Source organism: Felis catus, chromosome B1 (genome assembly GCF_018350175.1).
Source record: "Felis catus isolate Fca126 chromosome B1, F.catus_Fca126_mat1.0, whole genome shotgun sequence".
NCBI lineage: Eukaryota > Metazoa > Chordata > Mammalia > Carnivora > Felidae > Felis > Felis catus.
Genome location: NC_058371.1, coordinates 44,952,429 through 44,970,341, shown reverse-complemented (window position 1 = coordinate 44,970,341; position 17,913 = coordinate 44,952,429). Strand labels below are relative to the sequence as shown.

General features: G+C 51.0%; 1 protein-coding gene and 1 long non-coding RNA gene across 6 annotated transcripts; both read left to right on the top strand.

Moving 5' to 3' along the window:
* Window positions 1-3,399: 3,399 nt before the first annotated feature.
* On the top strand, window positions 3,400-4,580 carry LOC109498857. Its single transcript, XR_002155822.3, has 2 exons — window positions 3,400-3,531; window positions 4,349-4,580. It is a non-coding gene; the product is annotated as an uncharacterized LOC109498857 (long non-coding RNA).
* A 5,230-nt stretch (window positions 4,581-9,810) lies between these two features.
* Window positions 9,811-17,698, top strand: LOC111560125. 5 transcript variants are annotated; one of them, XR_002741711.2, is made up of 6 exons: window positions 9,868-10,380; window positions 11,458-11,617; window positions 11,979-12,132; window positions 14,235-14,331; window positions 15,966-16,097; window positions 16,866-17,694. XR_002741711.2 is itself a non-coding variant. In XM_045055582.1 (4 exons), exons 1-4 carry the CDS (start codon window positions 9,835-9,837, stop codon window positions 16,945-16,947), a joined length of 837 nt encoding a protein of 278 aa, XP_044911517.1. In that variant the 5' UTR covers window positions 9,811-9,834; the 3' UTR covers window positions 16,948-17,698. The 5 variants fall into 5 exon arrangements, 1 of the variants encoding a protein (XP_044911517.1); XR_002741709.2 differs by having other exon boundaries at window positions 9,871-10,380; window positions 11,965-12,132; window positions 16,866-17,693; XR_002741710.2 differs by having other exon boundaries at window positions 9,877-10,380; window positions 11,563-11,617; window positions 11,965-12,132; window positions 16,866-17,692.
* The last annotated feature ends 215 nt before the right edge of the window (window positions 17,699-17,913 follow it).

The following is a 17,913-nucleotide window of genomic DNA, read 5'->3' as shown; positions in this document are numbered from 1 at the left end:
TCTCTATCAGCCCTCTTCAGCCCTAATCCCATCAGTTTAACACAGGAGAAAAGCAGCTTGTGAGACACTGAACATCATCCTGTGTGAGAAAGAGAGACTCAGCTCTGCTCGACGGCCTTCCCCGTACCCACACGGCAGTGGAAAATCTGTGAACTGAGTGGCAGCCCATCGGGACTCTCCATTTCCTGTTGCCCTTGACTCTGTGGACCCTGTTCTGACAGTGTTACCTTGGGCACGTAACCGCTCCTGGTTTCTGTCTCTGTTTCTCTTTCGCACAAAGGGAATAGTGATAATAATAGCTTGCCCACCTGACAGCAGGAGCGTCTTGACCCCTCAGGGCTCAGATCCGCCTTTCCACAACTCCACGAGAACCCAGGCCACTCTCCTGAGCGCACCCACGGCCTCCACTCTAGTGCCTGCCACCGTGGTCGGCCCATCTTCCCATAAATATGGAGGCAATTAGCACAAAGCCCAGGTCCAAAGGGAATTCACTGAGCCCTGTTCATCTTCATAATGTTGAAGAAAACCCCCCAGGAGGCCTGAGTCACTGCTGTGGCAGGCGGACTGCTCCTGGTCTGATTAACTGAACTCCGTGAGAGGCACGCAGCCCTCCCTCCAGACTTGCTCTCTGCCCACACGACTCCAGGGTTCTCACCAATGGAGACTTGCACCAAGCTGCCACCGACACCCCGCAAAACAGGAGCAAATTGGTCCTTTCCTGCCAGAGAATCCATGGGCTCCAAATTTCCCCCCAAAGTCTACGTTTCTTTTAAATTCCAAAATCAAATGGCAAACCATCACTCAATCAGCAAATATTTACTTTTAGAGGGCACCATGGGAAAGGCCGAGAAGATTCATCCCATCCCTTTGCAGCCCTGAATCCCTTGCCAGACATATGTGCCGCCAGCATTGGGTGGGTTTTCTGAAGGTGACTACCTTCTTGTAGCCCCATTCTCTTGTCTGAGCAGACTGACTGCCCAGCGCGTGTCAAGCGGACCCTCTCGCTTTAGTTATTAAGTCGTAAGATCCCAAGGTTGGAAGAACCCTCAGTGATTATTTCTCCAACCCCTCCCCAAATCTACCCCCATCTGCTATCGACTCCTCTGAGTCAAATATATAGTTCTTATTTCAACATGCTGTGCTCAGTGAAAGCTCCATAAATATTTATTAATGGTGGTGCCCATGATGAATTAACAGCCAAAGCTATAAAATTAAAGTTTCACACAAGCAGAGACCCTGGTGAGAAAGAAACTGCTACATAAAGTTTGAAATTTTTCAAAATGACAAGCGTTCACACACGCATACTCACACATACGCGCGCGCACACACACACACACACACATACACACACACACACTGTGTGGCAGATGGAGGCCACAGTTCTTTCTCACCTATCCAGAGAATCACACTGGAAACCAGGAAGTGGCCTTCTTATAGAATACTCATGCCTTTGTGAAGACTTCTCAGAGGCCAGTCAGCCCGGCCTGTGGGGATGTGCCCAGCCCTTGACGCAGTGTCTCTCTTTTGTCTCCTTGCTGGAATCAAGGGCCAAGGCAACTCCCGAGAAATAAAATGGTGCCAGTGAGGGTTTGATCAAGTGTCCCAGCTGGGCTAAAGTAAATGCAGTAAACACACGCGATTCTACGGATGCTAAAAGTTCAAGAGAACGATCCGGATTAGGCCAGGGAGCTGAAACAAGAATTTTTCACATGGTAGCATATACCTAGAAGGAACTACTGGGGAACATTGCCATAAAGAAGTCAAGAACTTTGAGGCTTAGTGGGTAGAGACCAGTCATCACTGGTCCATCAGACTTTGCAGCCCCTGACCCCTCCCCCAACAAGTTGATGGGCATGAACACACTAACTGTAGTCTATAAGCCTCCTGTGGTTCGGTTTGAGATGTAACTGACAGAGCTAACTCCTCCCCTCCTCTGGACCTGCCGGGCCCCTGGAACTGCACCCCCGAGGCACCAGAGCTCACAGTCGGCCCTCTGCATCTTCGTCCCATTTGACTCGGAGAGCGAGTTCAGGGGCTTGCTAAATCTGAGCCACACACTGAGCCACGGAATTACCTGGAGGTCAGGCAGAAAGGGGCCCTGCCACTCCTGAAGCCAAACGAGAGGGAACCATTTACAAGCTGGTCGGGTACGTGGGCTGAAGAAAATCTCAGCCATCCTGGAAGAAGAAAGCAGAGAAGACCCTGAAGAAATGAATTAGAGCCTGTACTCATAGAGTGAGATCGCCTGGGTGACTCACTTCCTCTGCACGGGTCGGTACCCCGAGGCTCCCTCCCACCGGAGGAAGCTGGTTGTAGAAGTGTCAGGGAGGGCGTGCGGCAGGCAGAGAAGTCGAAAGGGAAAGGCCTAAACGCTGAGGACGAGGCTTAGGAGGACTCTTCCACCTTTTCCCCACTTCAGCCCTTGTGGACAATGTAGCGAAAGATCCCCCAAGAGCTATGAAGACAAGCAGTGTAAGCTGTGCTTGCCCTGCCCTCTAGTAACCCTGCTCCTTCTGGTTTTCCCCTGGACTCCATGCTGGTCCCCTTCTTCCAGCTCTTGTTTTCCGTCTGGTCCCCAGGAGCCCCCTATTTGGACACTAATGCTGGTGACTGACCAGACAACCTGGGAGAAGACAAAGAGAGTGGGAACCCACCGATGACCACCGGCGTTTAGTGGCATCGCCCTGTGCCCTCTACTAGGCAAAGTCCTCCAGCGGGAAGATGACACTGTGAGTGTGGACAGAAAGAACACCCACGGGCCAGCTGGCAGTGCTCGTTGGCCCCTACCCAGCACAGGCCCGTCTTCCCTGGCTGCTGAATACTGTCTCATGATTCTGCTCTAGTTTTTGCTGTTTGTTCCTGCCCAGATGGGGTGTCTGATCTTGCCATGGCCAGTATTTTCTGCAAAAGGGGACCTGGTACACTTTTATAGGAACCCAGTGGGTCTCTGGGGCCAGACTGTAATGCTGTCCAGATGCAGAAAAACAGAAGGGCCATTCAAAAACAACCGAAATATCAACACACTTTGAAAGCGGTCTGTTAGCACTGTCATAAGCACAATAAACAAAACAATGAAACCATCAGAAAGCACCGTGAGACAGTCAGGCTTTAGGAACTTGGCTTTGATGACTTTAGAAAAGCAAAGAGAGGGGGCAGAACCAGTTCCCACTTGGGCCGAGGCTTGTTTGTTCTGCTTATCTGAAGTCAGAGCTCTGAGTAGTCCCCATCGAGATGAGAGGATCTACAAGTTTCCCCCTTTGCAACGGGCCCCCTCGGCAGAGTGGCGCAGCTTGCCACAGGCGGTCACTTTCTGCACGTGGCCCATGAGACGCCTATTTGCATACCACACGCCCATCTGCTGGAAGGCCCTCCTTCCCTCTGAGTTTGCCCAACAAACAAGCGAGCTCACCCAACGAGAGATCCCTTGCTGGCGTTCTTACCCTGTGGGTTCTGGGAGATGAGACGTAGGCTGGTGGGGACAGACTGGCCCTCACGCCCTCCCCGACACTTGGTTAGATACCCCCGCCCCAGGTGAGTCGGCGAGGACGCATCGGCAGGGTCCGCCGGTCCTGCATTTTGGAGGGAGAGGCTGAGAGAAAAATGGGAACTGTCGACCTGGCACGCACAAGCCTTCCAATTTGAGCTGTGGGGCTGGGGCTGGGGCTGTCCCTGGGTGAAATGAGGCCACCCGCTCACCAGTCCCTCAAGCTTGTTTCCCACTGTCTCCACGGCTCAGGCTTTGCTTAATTCCCAAAGCGGGCGCTGGCCAACTCGTCTATCAAATTACCTGCCAGTGGTTTAAGTGAGCTTAGTTCTTTGAGGTGCAGTCCTGCATTTTGACTCTTACTCAAGCAAAATAAGGGATTCATAAATTGGAGGAGGGGGCGGGGGGGGTGGTCTGAGGCAGCTATCTGCTGCAGGAGACAGGGCTCTGGAAGGGAACAAGGTTGATGGCACGAGTGAGAAGCCAGGAGACCTGGGTGTGGGCTCCAGGTCCCTGTTCAGCTGCCCATTTCTTGCTCCCCCTCTTCCCATACACATACCCAGTTGGCCAGCCTGCTAGGCCCTACAGTATGGGCAGGTGAGTCAGAAGATTTGACCATGGTCTCTTCCTAATTGGAAGAGCAAAAAGAAACTAAAACAAAAACAAGGGGCGCCTGACCGGCTCAGTCGGTTAAGCGTCTGACTCTTGATTTCATCTCAGGTCATGATCTCAGGGTCGTGGGATTGAGCCCCGCATAGGGCACAGCACCGTGTGGAGCCTGCTTGGGATTCTCACTCTCTCCCTCTCTCTCTGCCCCTCCCCGGCTCTCTCTCTCTCTCTCTCTCTCTCTCTCTCTCAATAAAGAGATAAACTTTAAAAAACAAAACAAAACAGATATCAAAACAAAGGAATCAAACGTACGTCAAGCAGGAACCTCCCACGCCTGCTCCAGGCCTGAAGACAGAAGTCCACTCTGCTATAATCCTCCCCCTTCCACAGCAAAACACTTGCAGTCTCTGCATTTTCGTCTGCATCCGGTTGTTTTTCTGGAACAGAGAATGATTCCTCAACAACTAATAAAAATTCACCGAACACCTTCGCTGTGTCCAATTACCTCCTTTAACCCCTTCAAACATCTCAACAGGGAGGAATAATCTTGGAACCAAAGGCTCACCGTTACCAGATGCCTTCCCTGTGATGGAGGGAGCCCCAGGCACCACAGGCCCACCGCTCTTCAAGGCCCTGAGGCCTCCTAGCCAGCAAGGAGCAGAAGACTGGGACTCGGTGCCTTCAGAGTGGTCGCCTCTCCCTTGGTCAGCTTCCTGCGGCACAGAGGCAAGGGTCCCATCTCTAGCACATGCTGGCCGCCAGCCTCAGAGCAAGGACAGCTCATTCACATGACTGTTACAAGGACTAGAAGAGATCAGTGCTTAGCAAGGACCAATGCACAGCGCGGCACAGAGTACTCATTACAGGGAGGCAATGTGGTCCTTCACAGGCTTCGAGCCATCCTGTTTGGTACCTGTTTCCTGCCTAGATGACCTTGGACCAATTACCTAACTTTCTGTCTTGGTTTCCTCACCTGTAAAATGAGGAAAACAACATCTATCTCATTGGGGCTGCTGTAAGGATTAAATCAAATTAAGTTAGCTACTTGTCAGCTAGGTAACCTCAAATGTAAAATGTAGATACTAACTGACCAAATCCTAGGGAGGTTCTGGGGATTAAATTTGTTAATACACATAAAGCATTTAAAATAAGGTTATACTGGGGCGCCTGGGTGGCGCAGTCGGTTAAGCGTCCGACTTCAGCCAGGTCACGATCTCGCGGTCCGTGAGTTCGAGCCCCGCGTCAGGCTCTGGACTGATGGCTCAGAGCCTGGAGCCTGTTTCCGATTCTGTGTCTCCCTCTCTCTCTGCCCCTCCCCCGTTCATGCTCTGTCTCTCTCTGTCCCAAAAATAAATAAACGTTGAAAAAAAAAATTTTAAATAAGGTTATACAATGGTTCACTATCATTACCATCAGAATAGAAGTTCCCTGAGGGATGATCTCTGGTCTGTTCCATGCACTGATACATTACCAATAGGACATGGCCTGGTACATACACTTAAATAGTAATTGATAGAATGAACCACTGAATGCTATGGAACAGAGGAGTGGGGCAGATTCCGTTCCCAGAAGGCTTCCTGGAGGAGGTGATGCCGAAGGGTAAATAGAAGTTAGCCAGGCTGAGAAGAGGACATGCTCACAGAGAAACGAGCACAGGAAAAAGAACCTAGTGTGAACAGGAAACTTCAAGCAATCTAGTATTTACAGAATAAAAAGTACAAATCAGGGAAAGGCAGGAGACGGTAGCTTCCCTCCCAATGATGGACCTTATTAGTGCGACTAAATATACCCTGGAAAACATACCCAAATGTGAGCAATTGAAAAAAACAGCTTCTGTCAGCCTCTCCCCAGGGTTCAGACCAGTGGGCCTCATCCAGGAGAGCCCCAGAAATAGCAGTTTCCATGAGCCCTCCCTCCCTGGGAAAGTCCTATTACAAGGGACCCTAACCCATCTGTCTGCAAGATTTCCAGCCCGCTTGGAGAAGCAAGCGACCATGCCTGTGAACTCTGACCCCATCAATCCCAACAGGGGCTGGGGCAGCATTTACATCTTCAAAGGTCCTGGTAAATGTTAGCCAGCAGCCTCCTTCCAGCCCTCAACCCTCACCTCCTCCCACTCTGGGCCACCAGGGGTCAGGGACCTAGGTCACACCTGGTTAGGCCTAGCCCAGGCCCTGTTCAGCCCAGCACCTCGTCCTCAGAGCTGTCCTGCCCTCTCGCCACTGCATCACTTTCTCTCCCCCACACACTGAGCCCCAGCCTAGGGAAGGTGCAGGCCAACAGAGAGGGGGCCTTACAAGGAAGGCCCAGGACACCTTCCAAGGGGCCTTCAGACAAAGGGGGGCTCAGGTCAGCCACCCTGGAAGGAGCCCTGGGTTCTGGATTAAGGGAAGGGACAGGACAGGCCTGTAGACCAGGGTCAGCCCCAGCGACTACTCGATCAAGCAGGTTTCGGTGACCTCTCCCTGACCCCAGTAAGCTCCCAGTTGTCCCTCTGATCTCCTGGAGTCAGGGAGGCCTGTTAACTTTTACCAGACTCCTTTGACATGGAGCAGTGCTAATAAGAACCTGGGAGGGAGGTTCACTCAAGTGTCAGCGGCTCAGCACAGCCCTCCCCAGGCTCACCACCTGCACCCGGCCCTGTAGCTTCAGGCCGGAGCACCTGCCCCTTTGCCACACCACAGGACATTTGAGGAACAGGGCCCCGGGCCCAGAGAAGCCGAAAGGGAGCCCAGGCCCTGGGAGTCTGCCTCCACACTGGTCCCACCTCAGACCCCAATTTCCCCGACCGGTGGCTCTCATGACATCATGGCCTCAGCTCACAGTCCAGAGCAGGGCCAGCCCTGGCCATTTCACAGAGGAAGGTGCAAGAGTACCCCCAAAGAGTCAGGGCCTTGCCATGGCAGAGCTGGGACTGGAACCAGAGATCAGTAGCTCTCTTGAGCTTTGGGGACGGGCACTCAGCCAGTGCTGAAAAAACAAGCAGGTAATGCAGGTGGCTAGCACTCTCCGGCTCAGCCTCCCTGCTACTCTTTTCCACCCCTGACCCGAGGCACGTTTCCCCTCAGCTCCTACCCGAGGTGGAACAGGCACGGGCAGGTTAGTAGACTAAGTATCAGAGGCTGGATTGTCACCTCAGCTCTACAATAATGAGCTGTGTGGCTGAGGAAAACCACCTCCCCTTTCTGTGCCTCTGTTTCCCCACTTGGAAAACATGGGGCAGGTGGGGCTCTTAGATCCCTTCTCATTCCACATTCTCTGAATCCAAGTTTTCACTGCCTCCAGTTTCTTCTACCACCCCCCCCACCACCACCAAAATCCGCCTCAAAAACCCTGTTAGAGTCTTTTGGTTTGGCCGCAAAATTTGTAGCCAGAAGGGTTCATCTAGCCTAATCCTTTTATTTAAAAAATGAGATAGCTGGAATCCAGAGAGATGAATTAGCTGAATGACCGTGGGCAAGACACCTAAAGGCAGCACCGGGCCCGGAATTCAGGTGTCCTGGTGCTTTGTTCTTTATGCTATGCCAGCTCGAGGCTCCAAATCCCCCAGGGAACCCCCCTCCCTCCTCAGAGGGAATGGACCAAGTTCTTTGCCTGGCATTCCGAACCTGCCACTCACTGGTCCCTGACAACCCCCCACTCTGTAGTCAGGCTCCCTCTCTCTCCCCAGCAGAGTCCAGAAAGAGTCTCGCCCCAGCCTCGGCTCGTGAAGACCCCCATCCTACAACTTGGCCAAGTTCAACTTCCCCCACTCCTTCCCAGAGCTGGGGGCTCACCCGGCCCTGCCCTCCCTCCCCGACCTCCCACAGGCCACAGGTCTCAGCCATGACTCACCCCATTTTTTTTTAATTTTTTTAAGTTTTATTTAATTTTGAGAGAGAGCATGAGCGGGGAAGGGACAGAGAGAGGGGGAGACAGAAGATCCAAAGCGGGCTATGCTCTGAGAGCAGCAAGCCCAAGGCAGGGCTCAGAATCACAAACTGTAAGATCATGACCTGAGCCAAAGTTGGACACTCAACCGACTGAGCCACCCAGGGGCCCCGTCACCCCATTCTTGAAGGTATCACCGCCTCTCTGCCTTCTCCACACAGCCTGGAGTTGAATGCTGGCTCTACTGCTCACTAGCCATATGGGCAAGTTACTTTGCCTCCTTGTGCCTCAGTTTCTTCATATGAAAAGTGGGGGTCACGGGAGTGCTCACCTAAACCAGTCATTGTTAGACATGACTAACACACGCACGTACTTAAAACAGTGTCTGACACATTAGATAGATGATAGATAGCTAGATGATTGATAGATAGATAGATAATGTATATATTGGCTACTATTAAACTTTATGTTTCATGTATATATTTTTCTCAACTGTAAAGTATCTCTGAATGCAAACATAATAATGTATTTCTTGATAACTTCCAGGTCTGTGGGTGATGTGGATCAAGGAAGCGTTCAAAACTGGACTGATAAATACATAAAACATCTAGTCTCTTTTTTTTTCTTAATGTTTATTTTTTCAACGTTTATTTATTTTTGGGACAGAGAGAGACAGAGCATGAACGGGGGAGGGGCAGAGAGAGAGGGAGACACAGAATCGGAAACAGGCTCCAGGCTCTGAGCCATCAGCCCAGAGCCTGACGCGGGGCTCGAACTCACAGACCGCGAGATCGTGACCTGGCTGAAGTCGGACGCTTAACCGACTGCGCCACCCAGGCGCCCCTTAATGTTTATTTTTGAGAGAGAGAGTGAATGGGGGAAGGGGCAGAGAGAGAGAGGGAGACGCAGAATCTGAAGCAGGCTCCAGGCTCCGAGCTGTCCGCACAGAGCCCGATGTGGGGCTTGAACCCACAAACCATGAGATCGTGACCTTAGCCAAAGTCCGAAGTCTGGCGCTTAACCGACTGAGCCACCCTGGCGCCCTAAAATATCTAGTCTTTTTAAGGGGTGACTCAACATCGGGATGAGCTAGCTCATTATGGGAATGCTGTTCATCGTCACACCTCTGGGACCTAGAAACAGCACCTTGTCTTCTATCAGAGTATTCCCCAAACCATGGAGATTCATCTTAAAATTGTAAATGCTCTTTCCCATCTCCTGCCACCAGCAGAGTCCCCTCAGTGCTGTTGGTTCACCCTCTCTGCTTGGTGCCTAAACCAGCCCCTTCCCGTTCAACCCTACCAACAAAAGGCTGGTGGTGATTGATGGTGACAGTGACCTCCAATCTGCGCTTGCTCTTGTCCATGAGGCCCCCAGCAGCCTCCACAACTTTTGAAATGCAGACTCCCCACCAGATGAGGCTTCTGGTTTTCTTCCCCCTGTGAAGTGGCATGTTTGATCTGGACCCTCCTGGGCTCTCTCCAAACGTCTGGGCCCTGGAATCACTGCCTGCCATAGCCTGCCCACCAGACTGCCTCTGCGGGTTCAGGGCTGAAGCTAGACAGACCTGGGTCAAATCCCGACTGTGCCACTTTTAAGCTTTGTGTTCTTCTGGACTCTGAATCTCAGGTTCCTACCGTGAAGAAGGAAAATGAGGCATGTCCCAAGGAGTCGTTGGAAGGGCTGCCTCAGATGACACACGAAGCTGCCAGCACCACGCTGGCACGTTGTCATGACTCAATAAATAACCGTCATGGTGAGGAGGGGGAGGAGGAGGAGGATTATAATAATGTGAAGGCAGAGGGTTGTCCATGAGGACTAGCTTTGACTCAGTTCTTCTCCTTCCTCTTGAAAGGAGGAAGCACACAGACATGCACGCACACGCATACGCACATGCGTGCCCACACGTACGCGTGCACACGCACCTACATCCTGCCCACAGCGTTTCATTCTTCTCCCTGCCCAGAACGCCTCTAACTGCTATTTGGGACAACCTAGCCCCATGGAGCCGTCTCCTCCTTGTCCCTTCCTCGCTCATCGTTCTGGGCATCTGCGGCCCGAACACATGTCCTCTGCAGCCAAGCTGCCTGAGACCTGCTCTCCTTACAAAAGAATCCGTTTCCACTAAACCCCTGAGCGTTTCACATGTCGTCATTAGAAAGCCTCTTGTTTACTCATCTTCTTTAGTTTATTTGCCCAGTCCACAAAAATATTTGGTCGGCGTGACTTCCTGTAACCAAATGTGGGTGCCCTGCCGAAAGGTATCAAGCCGCCTGTACTTTGATGAGGCTGTGGCTGGGGCCGACCGCCATTTTGAAACAAGCACAGACCACAAGAATGCTGGGCAGGGCCTACCCCCTGCAACTGTAGCCAGATTTCAGCGCCGTGGGACCCATGAATCACAGGCGTCTGGAGAGGTGAAGAGGATGAACCCCTGGTGCCAGTGAAAGCCCTGGCTCCTGTGGGGTGGAGGGGGGGAGCAGAGGAAAGAGAATCCGAAATGTGCCAGCATCCCCTCACTGCAGAGGCTACTCACAGGGTGTAAAACTTCAAGTGGAAACATAGAATAGGCGTTTGCATTTGACAGGAAAGGTTTGACTTTACCTCAGAGTTCTAGCTCTACGCGCTATCGGGCTCTACGGGCCCGCGCGCGCTCTCTCTCTCTCTCTCTGTCTCTCTCCCTTTCATTCTCTCCCAGAGCCCCACGCTTAGGGCCTTGAATGATATTCGAAAACAGACTCCCTACACCCTTAATTGTATGGGAATGCAGCGGGCCAGAGGAGAGCCCGCCTGCAAGTCTGGAACAAGATAACCCTGTTTAAAGAATGTCAGTAAACACCTCTGAGAAACAGCCTCCCTTGGAAAGGCAATGGCGAAGGAAGAGATTTTTCCAGGCCTCCATTCCAGGAAGCTCGTGGGACAAAGAGATTTCCCTGAAAGAACCCCACGGATGTGACTGCGGCTCCTCTCTCTCTCGGTTCCTGCGTCCCCAGGGTGTTCAGAGCAGCGGGAGATGGGGGCCCGTCTGGGGAGAGGGAGGTCTTGCGGGTGAGGAGTTTTAACAACTGAAATGCAGAGACAAGCATCAGAAGGACTCATCTATTCCCCCTTGAGCAAAATCAACTGAGGGAGAAGGAAGAAAGGGAGTGGGGGGAGCCTTCCAAGTCGAATGAGTCGCTGAGTTAAATTACAGGGGCCTGGGAGGGATGATTAACAACCCTCATGGTTTTCTGCTTCACAGCCATTACTCACCCCAAACCTGGGGCTTCTCGGTTACATAGCCCAGCGCAGGCCGACCATTTTTTCCATTGACTGAAAACACATTCTGACTGAAAACAAACTTTGGATCCCCGAGGCTTGGCAGGCCCTGGGTCCTTCTCCATATTTAATCAACGGGAAGCTAAACACTTTCAATCTGTGATGGCTCATTTGGACGGGGTCTCGGGGCTTTTGCTTGGTGCCAGATATAATAACTCTCCTCTCTCTTTTCTAAGGCCTATTTTATAATTTTGCTGTTTTTCAATGTCAAGCCCATCTTTTGAAGAATTTTTATTGGATTTCCTGCTAGACTTCAATGAGGATTTTTCTTGCTTTGGCAGAAGTATCAAGCAGAACAGGGGAAAAACTCAATCATCGTCTTGGAGAGTCGTGATGGTGCGTTGTGGGGGGGGGGCGGGTGGTCCTTTGTCTGCTCGCACACAAACAGTTTTCTAGAAGGCTAGAGGCCCAGTGGCCAGCTTTGGGAAGTCCTCTGACTTTGATTCATGGGGTGACAATTGACAGGCAAGGCAGATGGATGTCAAAAGAAGGGAAGCTGGGACAGGAAAAAGGGGAAGTGGGAAGTGAGCCTTGAGTGTGAGAGAGAGCCCAAGGGCGGGTGGGTATATTCGAGTCAATGTCTGCCACGCGAGGCCCCGCACCACCGTGCACACTCAACCGTGCCCGTTCACAAGGGCTGCTGGGACGCTGAGGAAATGGTCAGGCAGACTCTTACCCAACAGCATGACCCCCTCAGAGCTGCGGATACCCCAAGAATGGACAGGAAGGGCTCCATCCCGGAGGCCCTGGTTTACCAGCCACAGCGACGGTCTCTGCTCCTGCTCCCAGGCAACATTCAGATCTTCAGCGTTTCTTCACAGAGATTCTTCCCCAGAGGAAGCAGCTTGCCAGTGAGTGACAGCTTTGTTTGCTCATGTTTTCCTCTCCTCCCAGAGTCAACTTTCAGAATATACCAGGATGTTCCCTCTTACTCCTGGACTTTCTTTTCTTGTACCCTGTTCCTTTTTATCTTATTTTATTTCATTTTATTGTATTTGGCGAGGTGGGGGGGGGGGGGTCTCTACAGAGGATTATCCAGAGAAGAGAAGTGGTTCTTTGTCCAACAGCAAACGAGGGAAAGAGAGAGCCTTTTGATACTCTCTTTTTATGTTTCACTTTTTGTGACTTTTGATGTGGAGATATTACATAACCACACTTCACACCTCCCTCTATTAGCCTCATGTTTGACAGTTCATCTTCACATGACTCATCTCCTTATTCCCATAACAACCCTCCGAGAGACAGGGCAGGTATCACAATTGTCATTTCTGAGGCAAACCAACACAAGTGACAGAGGCCACGTGACTTGCCAGAGTCCCGAGGGTAGTGACGCGGCCAAACCAAAGTGTGAGCCGGGCTGAGCACTATTTTCTACTTTACCATAAACTGTATACGTTGAGGTCATGATCTCACAGTTTGTGGGTTCGAGCCCCACGTCGGGCTCTGTGCTGATGGCTCAGAGCCTGGAGCCTGCTTGGGATTTTGTGTCTCCCTCTCTCTCTCTCTCTCTGCCCCTCCCCTACTCGCACTGTATCTCTCTCTCACTCTCAAAAATAAAAAATAAACATTAAAAAAAATGGGCAAAGCTCCCCTATGTCAACTCCCTGTCGCAGAGTACATTGAGAGTTGAGATGTCCATGGCAATTTTCACCGCATCCACAGACCGCAGAACAATTTAACTTCAGGCCAGACTGCAAGACCAGGCTTCCAGGGCACCTAAGCCCTTCCTCGTACCTTCCATTTCCAGTCAGAGAAAGTTCACAAAAAGGTCAGGTCAACGAAAGTTCTTATGGAATACCCACTCAGAGCCCAGCAGTGGACTGGTCAATGCAAAGAAAAGATATTATCCTTGCTTCTGAGAAGTTTACAGTCCAGATGATGAGATGAGACACACATAGTATCCCAGGATGTCAGAACCGCAAAGGACCTTAGCGGTCACCCATCCAAGTCCCTCGTTTACCAGCAAGGAGATGGGACAGTCCAGAGAAACAGCGAGTCAATAAGGACAATTCCAAACAGTATTTAAGTTGATGCTACAGACAGCAGTGGGGGAAGCCAGTCAGAGGAAGCAAAGTGGCCAGGGACATGTTCTAGGAGAAAACAAAACTTGATCTCTTCCCCGGAGTGTATGTAGAACTGAACGGATGGACAGGGAGAGAAGGGCCACCAAAGCAAAAGGGAGAAGGGGAATCTGAGTCCCATGTGTTCCTGGGACCATATGGGGGCCAGAGTTTAGAGATGGAGCTGGAGGAAAGGGGCAGGGGGGAAGGATAGGTAGGAATCAAGCCTGCAAACCTGGCTGACACCAGCTGGTGAGAGACCTTAGGCAGTCAGGAAGACCGTGCACATGAGAGGTCTGGTGAGAGGTCTCATGAAAGTCAGGGTAAGCCTAAGGGCTCTTGCTGAGCAGCGAAGCCCTACTCATGTAATTTTCTAACCTTCATACCCACACCTAACAACCCAGCTGAATTAACCCAACGGACAGAGATCCAATTTGTGCTATACTTTGAGTGTGGAGAGAGTAGGGACCCACCCTACTCTGCCATGGGTGGGAGGCAGGTCATCCTGCCTCCCCAGCGACCCTCTTCATTCTTAAAGCCACCACCTCCGTGGTCCCTGGGAGCTCCCCAGCTCCCAACGCCTGGCCCATGGCTATTCAGGAGGTCCTGAGCATAGGCTAAAAAAGCAAAGACTAAAGAAGCAAAGAAGAGGGAGACTATCTCAGAATACTAAGAGCTCATATCTGATGATGGGAAATTAGAGCAAAACCCTCTCCAGGATATCAGAGAAACTCCGAGAAAATCGACAACTGGCGCAGAATTTTCTCCAGCCCCTGGGGATCCTGGGGGCGTTGTGAAAGTTGGAAAGGGACTTCTCCTGTGTCCCTGTCGCCCTGCTGCACCCCTGTTGCTGGAGCATCTCCACCAACCTTTGTTCCTTTTTGCATTCCAAGCCTGTTCCTCAGTTTACCCGTGTTCGCCTAAAAAAAAAAACAAGAAAATGAGCCCTCTTCCTTCTTAACGGAGCCTGAGATAAAGACAAGTCAGAAGGTAAGAACCAAAACACTTCCGGGGGAGGGCGTGGGTGCTGTTGCAGTAATACTAATAATGACCACAATAATGTCATTGTTACTCTGCCTCCGAACACAAAGCCTGTCTGCCCTCATGAACAGACCTTTGTTCTTCCAGCAGCTTCCATCTGAAGGGGAAGCACATCTTCCTGAAGGTTACATCAGCAACCAGCCTTCCATCTTCCTGTCCTAAAGAATCCCTGACACTACTCTGAACATCAGTGCCCCAGGTTTCTAAAGCCTAAGAAACCTTTTCCTGACAGGCTTCCCTCAGAGAAGAAGGGCCAGCCCCAACTACCCTCATTTCCTACTCAAGGGCACCAGGAACAAAACTTGCCCACCCAGCCCAGCAGACGGACCGCCTTGCCCATGGAGACCCACCCATCAGCTCTGATCTGTCCCAGGAAATTCAAATTCCACATCCCTTGATTATGAGCAATCAACACCTTTATGTTTTCCTCAGGCCAGGCCGTCTCCAAACATGATCCCCACAGCCCCAAATGACACCCACCACACCCCAGGGCATGCGGCAGGCGAGCCGGGGGTCCTTACCTCTCTCCACCTTCCCACTCTGGACTGTTCTCTGTGCCCCTCACGGTTGCCACAGGTCTCCCAGACCCGCTCTGCCATTTGAGGCAAGGAAGCACGCTATGGTATTCCATAAATTACTTGGCAAGAGTGGATGACAAAAACAAAATGTAATTCAGATTAAAGTCACCCTCCAGCTGAAATGATAGTTTATTAAATAAACGGCAGTGCTGCCAATCAACCTTGCTGGTAACCGGGCCCCTTAGATTAATCTTTCTGGGGCTGATTTAGGATCCACCTGGGCCCTCTGAGAAGATTCTCCCATCATTTCCTCCCCATCTCTCTGGATCAGGCTGCTGGGCTTGGCGCAGTTGACAAATTCCCCAAGTAATCCCTCAAAAGATTGGAGAAATGCTCCGAACGCTCCATTAAATTTATTTTCCATGCTTTAAGAGACCCAAAACTATGTCCAATAAATAAGTGTTCCCTGTGATTTACTGAAATGCTCCTCTGATTTAAAGTTATAGGGGGGAAAATATGGAGCCCCTGGGAGCCCAGGACCAGCCTTGCAAGTGAGACCAGATGTGAGATTTTTTGCCCGGGGAGGGCGGAGGAAGGGGGGGCGGGGAATCGGCCCAACTGGTGGAGGTTTGAAAGTGACAATGTCTGAACCCCGGTTCTCGGCTTTAACATAAAAGGTCCCCAGTTGAGCATTCTTTCTCACAAAATTTATTGTGGTTGTAGTTAGAGGGGGAACCATCAAAAGAGTAATTCTGGCCCTTGTTTTGCAGAGCTCTTTTGATAAATATGATACTTAGAAATATGCCTCCCACTAGACAGAAAAGCCATATAGTTAAAATGAAGTAATCTGTCAGTAAACTCGCTAGAATCAAAGCCAAAATGAAACCTGTAAAAGGAGAAGGAGAGGGAAAAAAAAAAAAACAAAACTCCACTTAGAAACGCTTGAGTCAAGCAGGGGAGAAGGTGGAGATTAAGAATTGTCCTTTATTCAGATATTTTTATCTACGGAGTTAAAAGCGGAGATTTATTTTTAAAGGGGGCTATTTCTGTTCCAATCTCCAACAGATGGGCCTGTGTTCCTGCCTCTCTCCAGCAGCCCAGGCTCAGCGAAAACAGCTTCTCTTGCGAGCTGAAACTTACCCAAACGAACCAGGAATAAAAACTTTTAGAAGCAAACGTAACCTTTGGAGCTGCTTGGTAAATATTGGGTCTGTTTACTACAGAGGCCCAGATGTGCCAAAACTAGCAAACAAACAGGAAGGCGGGAAAACGGCCAATGTGCAGACTAAACTGTATATGAATATGTGTCATACGTACGTTGCATATGTGTGCGTGTGGGTATATCCGTGGTGATTCTCAAAGGCTAAGAAATGTCCCCGTGGGAAGTGTCATTGTCAATGGATTGTTCCAAGTAGTCTATCTTCAGGATCTACTCCCCTAAGAGTGTCCCATCCACCTGATAAATCACCTGTTTGGACAATGCCTGTTTCATGGTCAGTGATGAAAGATATTTGGGGTAACTCCCTTGGTGAAATTAGCCCCAAAGCGTTTCTTATTCTTCTTACTCTATCCCTGAACCAAAAGAAATTCCACTCCAAGGCTCCGTAGGTTCTTGGGTGAGGCACTTTGGAAACCTTCCAAGGTGGTCAGGCCATTACAGGAAAACGTTCTCCTCCTCACCAAGCAGCAGCCGCTGGGCGGGGCAGCCCTCCCAAGGCCTCGTCCCAGGAAAAGCCTCCTTTTGTTGTGTCTGCTTCCTGTCCCCAGAACAATGCCCGAGGCAGCCAGCCTTAGAGAATAGGAAGTCCCCACCACTCCCATGCCAGGATGGGATGCAGGGAGACCTACCTGCCTTTTGTCCCGTGTCCCGCATTTACCCCAACCAACCGCAGGAGAGAAAGATCCCTGGTGTATACACAGCCCGGGACAAATGACAACATTCAAATTCTCCGTTTCCTCCACCAGCATTTGTACCCTCTTGACGTGTGCCTACAATGAACGTGGGAGAAGAGAGGAGAGAGCCGAGGTGTCGTGGAAGGGATTTTAGACATCGGAGGACTCCAGGTCTGATCCCAGCTCCGCCAGTGGGCCATCAGTATGACCTGAGACCAAGGCTTCCCCTCCCAGACCCCCATTTCTTTATCTCAGTGGTGAAAGGTTGAACCAAATGACCTCCTGTCCTCTGACTCTTAGGGAGCTTCGTCTTTCCGTGGCACCCATGCTGGTCTGGACAGAACTGGAGGGTGTAGAGTTTGAGCAGCACCTGTGTTTACACTGTACAATCTGCAGTTTACTGTAATAAAATCATTTAATACACTCATAATTTTTTTGGCAAGGGGTTGTGTTTATGGTGAGCAAGACGGAGAGGGAATGATTGACTACCACTGATTAAAACGATAAATCAAAAACAAAGGAGGGAGGACTCGAAGAGCACAAAGCCACAGGCAAATCCAATTTAAGTCTCAAGTTCTGTGCCTTTGTGGGAACAATTGCGTCTGATGATGAGCCAGCCCTGGAGGTGCCCCCCCCAACCCACCGCCCACGGCTGGGGTGGGGGGTGGGCGAGGTGGAGGCAGGGATTCCTACCGCTTCACTCCCCAGGGTTTTATCCTCTTTGGGTAGAAAAATAAGGAAATGGTTTGACAAGAACCAGTTTTACAAGAACTAGTTTTCTTGGGCCACCGTCCTCCGAAAGGATTCGGAGGGAGGGCCAGGAATAAAGGAGTGCATGCGCACATGCTTGTGCGTGTCCAGGTAGAATAATTTGAGCAAGACCTAGAAGGACTTCTCAGATTCACAACTATCCCTCCAATACACTGCCTGAAACTGCACGGCGAGCAAGGATTGCCTAAGATTGCCGGTGCTTCTGACCTCATAAGCACTGTCCTTCAACAACAGAGTGCCTGCTACATGCCGGGCCATGTGCCAGGGCAGAAAGGTTACAAAGGATCCTTCATTCACCAAATGCTGACCGTGGCGTGGGCACTGTCCTAGGCCCCGGGAGGGGACAGAG

Excerpts from the sequence above, each read along its gene's own strand:
- LOC111560125 (XM_045055582.1), top strand. The coding sequence starts at position 9,835 with ATGCACGCACACGCATACGCACATGCGTGCCCACACGTACGCGTGCAC. Across the intron at positions 10,381-11,562 it reads AATCACAGGCGTCTGGAGAG|AAGTATCAAGCAGAACAGGG; the intron begins GTGAAGAGGATG and ends TTGCTTTGGCAG. Across the intron at positions 11,618-11,978 it reads CGTCTTGGAGAGTCGTGATG|AGCTGCGGATACCCCAAGAA; the intron begins GTGCGTTGTGGG and ends TGACCCCCTCAG.